Source organism: Natator depressus, chromosome 3, assembly GCF_965152275.1.
Source record: "Natator depressus isolate rNatDep1 chromosome 3, rNatDep2.hap1, whole genome shotgun sequence".
NCBI lineage: Eukaryota > Metazoa > Chordata > Testudines > Cheloniidae > Natator > Natator depressus.
Genome location: NC_134236.1, coordinates 116,134,166 through 116,143,843, shown reverse-complemented (window position 1 = coordinate 116,143,843; position 9,678 = coordinate 116,134,166). Strand labels below are relative to the sequence as shown.

The 9,678-nt window shown below is 38.3% G+C and overlaps 1 protein-coding gene across 1 annotated transcript; it reads right to left on the bottom strand.

The window, feature by feature from the left end:
* Positions 1-409: 409 nt before the first annotated feature.
* On the bottom strand, positions 410-9,250 carry VIP (vasoactive intestinal peptide). Its single transcript, XM_074946990.1, has 7 exons — positions 9,017-9,250; positions 7,613-7,729; positions 5,448-5,588; positions 4,945-5,049; positions 3,430-3,561; positions 2,851-2,965; positions 410-1,254 (listed from the first exon to the last, which is right to left on the bottom strand). The coding sequence occupies exons 2-7, from the start codon at positions 7,720-7,722 to the stop codon at positions 1,246-1,248; spliced, it is 612 nt and encodes a 203-aa protein (XP_074803091.1). The 5' UTR covers positions 7,723-7,729; positions 9,017-9,250; the 3' UTR covers positions 410-1,245.
* Between the last annotated feature and the right edge of the window lie 428 nt (positions 9,251-9,678).

The window sequence follows — 9,678 nt, the reverse complement described above, 5'->3', positions numbered from 1 at the left end:
GAGTCTATGCTACATAACTAGTACATACAGTAGATCTTTTTCATACTGTACTAGAATTATCAAGCCCTATAAACAACCTCTGAAAAGGTCCTTCTTGAGCAAATGATTATGTAGCTTATATTAAAATACACAGTGGGCCTGATTCACACCAGCATTCTTCCAGTTTTACATCAGAATTACACTGACATTAAACTGGAATAATACAATCAGGAATCAGGCCTATTTTGTCTTTTAATACAATCAGAGATTTATATGGTATATCCCAGAAGAAGAATGTGTTCATTTTGTCTCTGTTATTAACAGGGGTCTTGTCTGTTCAGGCAATTGCAGCATTGAATCAAACCAATAATAGTTGCAGTGATAATAAAATGTTTTTTATTGTCTGCGTATTTCATAAGTTACATTCATTTTGAAAAAATAGTAAACTGTCTTCAGATCTACTTTATATATAAGGAATGCGCTCATCAGCAAAGTTATCCACAACCAAATGTAGAATAAACTTACTGCTATGACTTTAGCACATCAAACATTAAGGGGTAGCTTTTTTCCCCTTCTCTTTCCGTGTGCTTTGGCAACTTTGGATTAAAAAGTGTTCACCATTAAAAAGAAAGGAAATATTACTGGCTTTAATTTAAATGGTATTTTATGAAAACATTCAAAATGGAGGAGGACAAAAATAAGGTTCTATGACAGATCCAATCCTTTTAAATGCCTTTTTATTTATTTAAGTCGGTGAATTGTTAGAAAAGCATATATTTTTGTACAGATCCTACCCCCGGCAATCTTTTCTTACACAGTTTGAACATACTGAACACAGTTCCTCTCTATGGTCTTTTGTATTTATTTATTTATTAAGTTGTCTGCAAATGTATCCATTGCGTCATGCAATTTTACCTGAAGTGTTACCATAGTTAAAATAATCCAGTTAATCAGTAATTTGGTGCTGTCTTCTGGTGTGCATTCCTCTTTTTCAAATGCATTTATTGAAGTAAAGGATTTACATCATATGAAATCACAGGGTTTTCATGAGTTAGACTAGCATACATATGTACAGCTTTAGGTAGAGATCTCTAAAGTAATATTTACAGTGTAAACATCAACTTTTATTATATCAGAAACAAATATATCACACTGTCACTTCACAACATATTTGTTTTGGTTTGAATACTGAAGTCATTTCTTTGAAATACTATGTGGAACTCAAAAAATAGTTTTGTTCTTGTCATAGATTTTACCAGCTCTCCTTCAAAGACTCTGAAAAACAAGAAGAATGCGTGTTTCAAAATCAATGTTACAAGTGACTGCAACATCAGATAACGTTATCTAAAGTGTATACAACCAAGACCCAAATCCTGCAAACACCAACTACAGGGTGCAAGAGTCCCTACTGGAAGTAGCAACTTTGATATCTATGGAAACCCAATAAGGACTGTGCCTGGTAGTGCGTGCTTGTAGAATCAAGCCCAACCAACAAGAATGTTGTTGAATATCAGCATACTAGGCAAGAGGGATGACACTGAAAGCAGTTGGATCCTTGGAGTGAATAAGTGCAGATTACCAAGCTGACATGGCACCAATGGATACTGATAGAATAATGGACAGCACTGACCAGATTCTCCCTCTTCAGGGAAATCTGTAGCATGGTTACAATCCCCTAATCTGGGAGGGAGGGAGGAAGGAACAAATTTAGGAATTGCCAGGATCAGATCAATGGTCTGTCTAGTCCAATATCCTGTCTCTGACTGTGGCAAGCACCAGATACTATAGAAGAAGGTGTAAGAAACCTTGCAGGAGGAAATGATGGAATAACCTTCCCACAAGGAACATTTTCTTCCTAAATCCATCATTTAGAAGTTGTCCTATACCCTGAAGTGTGATCTTTTGAATCTCTGCTTATGTTTGGAAAAATGCATTTTCTTCTATTATCTGAAGGAAATGAAAAACTGAAGAAAAACATTTTCTTACTCGTATAAGGCTACAGCGTTCATCAAATGCTAGGATGGGTTAAATAATTACTTTTTATTTATTTGTAGTCCTTTTTTTTGCCCATTTGCATCAACAGCACCACTGATATAAAAAATCCTCTAACAGAGATTAATATATTTTCAAGAATATCAGGCCTGATTCACCACTGTGTTATCACTCCAGTGTAAGGTCTGTGTAATACATTGAAATCAATGAAGTAGAGTAACACAGTTGTGAATGAGGTGCATTGTCTCCAAAGATTCTGACACACAGCTAAATAGGAAGTAGTAACACAGCTATTAAGTAGTAACTCAGACATTAACAATATCAGAACAGAGGAAAAAAGGGTCTTTCCCCACTTGACACACAGTTTTAGATAGGAATCAGCTGCCATGTAGGTTGGGGTAGTGGTGCACATGTTTCTCATTCTCCAGTTTTAGGGGGAGCTTGGATTTCAATTAGAAAGAATGACATAAGGCAAAAAGTGGGGATGGAACTTTATTTTTTAATTAAAGAAAACCAGTGAATTTATTCTCAGAAGCCAGAATATTCTTCCTAATTAAAAATAAGTCAATTATGCTTTTTTGCCTCAGTGCCTGTGGTTTGAAACACCCAAGTGAGCTAGGTGCATTAGCAACAGTGTCAGACTGTTCATTTAATTAGGAAGTTAGAGTGAAAGTAATCATGGGGATCATTTAATTAATCTTATTAAAGAGGTCATTACACTGAGACACATTCCCTGTAGACATATAAAATATATAATGGAATGTGGCTTATGCCAGAGGGGTGCACTTTACCAAGAGGCCATCTTTTGTGCAGGATTAATATTTTAAGGGTGGGGTGACTACTGCTGAACGGGAAGGATAAAAGTAAATTTGGACCTACCAATGGGAGGCGGTTCAGCAGCTCATCTACTGTAACATCATCATAGGTTTCGGAAAAGGAGGGTTCAAGCAATTCTGCTTCATCTCGAAGGCTGGCAGGGTTTAGCTCTTCTTGGCTGTTGCAGATGAGAAACATGGATTTTGTTGCACTCAGAAAAATAAGACAGAACTAATCATAGTAACTTTCTGTTTTGTTAAACTTTATTAAACAATTTTTAAATAAGTGAAATAGCATGTCTAGCACTTCCCTAGATATCAGCAAATTTCAAACACTGTGCATTTTCATTGTAAGAGTGTTACCTCATAGCAAGTCCTGTGCATAAGCCCTAGCTCTTCAGTTCTTCCTTTACTAGGATGTTTGTTCTAAATAAAAGCACTTTAAGAATATTTCAATAGCATTTTCCTTTATTTTAAGACTCCCAAATTCTGTGTGTTATTCTTGTTCTTTCATTCTAATTTGACTGTGAAGTGTGCTGTAAATAAATCACTAGGAGAAAATGTCACTAATACTTGTCTATATATTAAGATTACATTCCAAGATCATTAATGTTCACTGTGTTTTATTTTATTTTCTTAATACCTTCTTTTTCCAGTTAAAACTGAGTTTAAATATTTCTTCACGGCCATTTGCTTTCGAAATCGGCTGTAGTTGTCAGTGAAGACGGCATCCGAATGACGTTTGACGGGCATCTGTTCGTCCATGAGGTTGTTGCTATGTAAACACAAAAAACAGTGGAAATGACCACAAATACATTCAACTAGAAAAGATAAAGACTTTGAACTATATGCAGTAAGTTTTTCAGTTGCTGACTAGCTGAGTAAAAATTCATTTCCATTCAAATTTTCTTTTTACTACTTCAAAAGTCACTCTGATCAAATTGGTAAAATCCTGAAATTTGTATTCAGTCTTTACTTAGGCAGATCTCCCATTGACTTCTTCCCATCTCAGTGTAATTAGAATTCACATTGATGTCTCTGGACGTTTTATATGAGCAAGGGTTGAGCACAGACTTTAGGATTTGGCCCATTCTGTTTTCTAATAATTAAAATCACAAGTCCTTATGTGCCAATTCTTGTAATTTAGGAAACCCTTTTAAACAAACTGAAATCATCCTGATTTACACTAGAAAGATATTTGAGCAAATTATCAAATTATATAGGCTGGCTGAAATATAAGGAACCTCTTAAAGGGCCTAGTCTTGTTCCCATTGAAATCAGTGGGAATTTTGCTTTTGACTTCAACAGGAGCAGGCTCCAAGTATTACAGTATGTTTATATATAGCTTTAAAATGTTTGCTTTGTGCAGTAGTTTAGTCAAGAGTAAACATGGGTAAATGGAGTTTACCCACTTCTCATTTGAGGAATAAGGAGCCTGGGTTAGTTTACCCACTTCTTTTTTCTTTTACTTTTTCTTTTTTCTTTTTCTTTTAACCCCAGCACCACTGGCTTTGAGTAAATTTCAGAGGAAAAATAGCACTTTGGGAAAGCCAGAGTTGAAGTCAGAAGTTTCCTGCATCATAGTTTAGAGGCAGATCTTCTTCACATGGTGTAATCTGCCATAACTCTCCTGAAGGAACTACACGGTTTTGCACCAGCTGAGAATCCAGTCCTTTGTATTTAGGGACAAAGTAGACTGAGTAGAAATACATGCAAATTCAGTGCCCAATTTCTAATCACCTTCTGGGCATGTAAAATGGGCATTTATGCACCTAAGCGTAAGTTTGAATGTCAGAGTGTAGGATTTGCATGGCCTGCAAAGGGAAAAATATTACAAAATTAGATCAATAGTTATCATATTCCAGTCTGATTTTTTTCAGAGCTGTGTTTAGTGTGTGACTCCTCTCAGGTGTTCTCTATATGTTATATATAACTCAAAAAGTCACTTTTGAACAAATATTACAATACATATAATATAAATAATAATGTATTAATGTTAATTAATTATATTTAATGACTTAGTTCTTATATCTGAAGATCCCAAATTTTTTTTAAAGGATGGGAAATATCATTGTTCCCGATTATAGAAGGGGAAACTTATGCACAGAATGGTTAGTGAAGCAAGCTAAATAAAAGCTCTATGTAAGTGTAACCTCACCTAACCCGTTTTCCAATAAGTGATTCCAGATATCTCCTTGCAGAAAGTTGACCCAAAAGTTTGCTGTAGCCACTGGTGAAAAGTCCATCAGCATGTCTTGCATTCCTAATATGATGAAAAAATAACTCCACAATAAAATCTGGGCTCCATATATTACAAGTATATACAGTTTTTATTTTCAATTTCATAAGCACTTCTTTTGAAAATTATTATTATTGCTTTGATTTATTAAACAAAACTATTTTAAAAAACATTTCCAAATGATTTATTATTATTTTTCAGCCCTTTCAGTGCCCATGCTATAATGACAATGAACTCCACAAAACTTTGGCAAACAAACATACATTCTATGCTCCCTTTTAATACTCAATTTTTCCTTTCAAATGTCTTAAGCAGTTTGAAAAGTTCATTGAAATAAATGCAGGAAAAGCACTTTCTACCTTGGTATCATTCAAGCAATGCATCAAAACTAATCCAGTATTTATGGCAACAAAAATTCTCACCTATCTATAGCTCTGGACATGTCAAAATAGAATTTGTCATTTTCTGGTACTGCATTTGGCACAATGTCAGTTTCGGGTTTTAATGAACCTTGGGCTTGATCAGGTTCACTTGCTCCGTCAAATGGCATTCTGTTTCCCAACCTACTGGAGAAGAAAATCTCGTAAAGTATTGCAAAATGAGGTTATTTAATACTGTCTCTTTCAATGCAATTTGCATGCAGTCTAATGTGTCAAACAATATACATGTGTCTAATGCTCAAGACATTTTAAAGCAAACTGGATAAAGCACAAGAAAATACTCTGCAAGTAATAATCCTTCATTGGCAAGATGATAGAGTACCTGGTGTAATAGATTTTCTCCATCTTTAACCATATATTTATATGAATCTTCATATTGGGTCAGCATTCACATTTTTATAATGTTATCATTGCAAATAATTGACTTAAGGGAATACCATGCAATCCATGGTCATTATAATTACTTGCAATTGGCAATTGTAAAATTTTTAATGGCAACCATTGCAATATACAGGAATATGTATATGATATAAACTATGGATTAAATTCTCTTCTGTGTAAAGGGCCAGAAGATCTATGTGCCACTTAAATTCCAGTTAAGACCTTAAAATGGTGCATAAGTGGAACTAATTGGTTCTTAGGCCTTTGTGCAGGTTCTCTGAAGAGGGATTAATTTTATCATATAAGATATAAACAGATAGCTATATACTGATTTTTATTCTCTTTTAAGACTGATTTACTATTAACTCATCAGAATATCTCACTGCTAATAATTAATGTGTTTTCATCATAACCACAATTCTGTTCAAGTAGTGTTAATATCCCAAACATTGAATGATAAACTTTTTGTTAGTTTATGTGTCAATATTGCCCACTCCCACAATTGGATGCATGATCTCATGTATTATTAAGGATAACATGACTATGTTGCAGTGGTATGGCCTCAGACATTGCTTCTGGTCACTGTTGTATTCTATGGAAAATGATAGCTTCCTGTCAGAGTGGTAGATGCAGCATGTGATGATGTGCCAAATCACACACTGAGGCTTGGAAGAGATTTTATGCTAACATTGTAGGCATACACTCCCTGTGGACAAATTATACCTATTGGAGTAAGACATGCAGGATTTTGCTCTTATGAGTATTCCTTCAGCTACAGATGTTTTATGAAACAAGTACAATTACTGTTGTGTGAAATAAACCAACCCAAGTGGCAAATTTTAAAATTATATAACTACAGTTATATTCATTTGTTCTTTTCAGCATGTACATTTGTTTCAGCTTAATACTGAAAAATACACTGTAACATTTGACTTTACCTTCTCTAAACAACAACAAAAATTCAAAATATCAAACTACAATGTGTTCTTTACACCAAAGCTATGCATAGATGTAGGCAAGTCACTTTCTCACAATCTACTGTAATACAGTCTACAGCCATAATTTGAGGCACAGTCCAGCTATAATGGTAGAGCTGAGGTGAAATGTAGGTTTTGCCATAAGAAGAGCCGGTACTTGCTATTTGTGATAGGCCAAGGCAACCCTAGAAACACAATTCAGCATGTTTTCTTTACTATTTGTCATATTCTTCATGGAAGCAATAATCATTACTAAAGGGCTATTAGAGTGGAAATGGTACTTAGGACCTTTAAAATAAGAAGAAGTCATTTAATTGCTATCCACCAGTGATGCTGGCACTGGCTGAATGAAAGGATCACATCACTTCCTGGTGTTCTTGGGGAACAGATGGAGAAGGAAGCACCACTTCTTAAAACCCTTTTAACGTTTACATTATTTACAGAGAGGGGAGGTAGACCAGCCCATACCATCCATGCTACTGCCAAAAGGGGTCATCTTCACTGACGCTATTGCAAAGATCACCAGCGTACCCAATAATTATTAGTCCCTTCCTGTAATGTTGATGTGAGAATGTAATAGATGAACCTTTCAACCACGTTTGCTAAAGAGAAGGGTCTTGTATTCAAGCCTTGGATTAGAGTTTCCAAGATAACAAGTACACTAGGACGCTGCTGATGCTAATTAACTAGACCGTTTGCTGCAATATCGCCTTTCGCAGGTCGTGTTGTGTCGTTAGCGAGCGGTGGGGTGCTGTAGCTAGAGGTTGCATGAGTTGGAACAGCACTTACCTCATAGCTGAGTATGTCCCCAAAGGCGGTAATGCCAGTGCTGGGGAGCAGAGAACACTGAAGAGTGTGAAGGACAGAAGAAGCTGGGAGCTGCTTCTATGTTCCATCATGCTGGACCTGAGTTAATGAATAGGAGACAATAATTACCTCCTATCGGCACTGGTTTCCGACTGCATATACAGAGGGCCAATTCTAAGATGCTTTTGTTGCTGTATGAAGGAAAGGGGGCGGAAGGTTTTGGATCCCACGTGGAAAAGCAAGGATCCCTGCTGCGGGCTACACCTCATCCCTCAAATATGGCATGTCGGGGTACGGCTGTTTAAAATTTGCTGCGAGCTATATCTTTTGCTTTTGCTTTAGAAGTCAGGGGCACTCGCTGGGTAAGACGGATCTGGTTGACAATACACTTATTTTTTCTAAATCACCTGGAAGGAAACTATTTCTTCTGGTTTGTAAGTCCTAGTATCTGATGACGGCCAAAGGCAGGGAGAGGGTGAAGGGGAGAAGTTCTATCCGAAACGTAAACCTCCTTGAAACTCAGACATTAGAGTAATATAAACCCGTTTGAATTTGAAGAATGAAGTAATAATGTGAGTTAGCACTGTGCATCCTCTACGTTTGTGCTCCGCTGGGGAAGCCACGTACACTTACTTCTCTTCAATAGTTTAATAACTTAAATCTGGTCAAACAGTTAAAGAATGAGTAGCAGATGGTTCTCATGCTGCGCTGTACAATACTGCCGTAGAAAGCCGAGCTGCACTTTGTTTCAAGCAACCAAAAGGCAAGAGCAGGCAGTGGGGAATTTGAGTTGAACATTGTAAACATTAATGGCCATGTTCACTCAAAGCCAGTCTGCATCCTTCTGAGCTCGGAACAGAGACTTTAAGTGGAAACTTTTTGTAGCGTATCAACACCTCTTCTAGTCCCCCCCCCTCCGCGCCCCCCGCAGGAAAGAAGAGTGCAGGGAAAGCGAGAAAAGAAAGATCGGCTTGATTTGATTAATTCGGTGAATTTAAATTGAGGATATAAAATAATAAAAGCGCTAAGAGGGAACCCAAGTAATCAGCGCGTGATAACTGTACACGAGGGAGAAATCGGCACTCAAGGGCAGCTAACATGCAGCAGTAAGGAGAAGTAAAAAGGAAGGCGCAAAGCAAAGACACCCTGAATTGGTTAATCTGAGCTAAAGTCCATAGGAATTGATCAAGGATTAGGAAGGAGAAGGTAGCGTCAGAGAAGGCAGGACTGTTCTATACATTCCCACTCGCTGGCTGGTCAGCAACTTTTTAGCGTTAAGCCTGTTTGCACTGCTCTTATAATCGGGGGGGTCCTCTCTTCTCTCTACTCGCTAGGAAGGTCCAGTGGGTTTACTTATTGAGCCCAGGCCTAGCTGGCGGTACTCACGAGGCAGGGAGACGGTGCTTTCTCCTGGGAAGTCCGCCCGGCGCCGGGAGTTCTCCGAGGTGCTGAATTCCTCGGCGGCTCGCCCCGCACTCTGGCCCGGGGACCGAGGGGGAACGTGCAGGGGTTGGGTCCGTGTCTGCTGTTTCGGTGGTGTTCCCCAGCCCTCCTCCTTAGGCTGATGCCGTCTCTCCCCTTCAGTAACACTCTGCTCAGCCCTCCAAGCCGCCTGGTTTTATAGGGTGTAGCCATAGGACCACGTTTCTGCTTCAGAAAAAGCAATCACGTTACTTGGGAGACGTCACTCTTCCCAAGGGGATGACTGGAAGTCCGTGATCGCTTTGCTCAGGATGCTCTGAGCCGGGGAAGAAGTTCATATTTAATTCATGAGCAGCCGCGTACCCTGTTTTTATTGATGTATATTAATGGATGGCTTAGCCAGTGAGTAAGACTTGGCTGACAACATAATTCAGCCTAAAACAACAGAGCAGAGTTGGGCAGGTCCCGGGTTGCAGCCCAGAGCCCTGTTGCACGTTTAGCCTGTGGGTGATTACCCGGGACCGGTTAGCAGCCTGGCTCTCCTTCTGTACATTAAAGACCCCGAGGGACGGGGCAGAGCGGGCAGACATGTGGGCAGCAGCCGAATGTATGGCCAAGCACGAGTT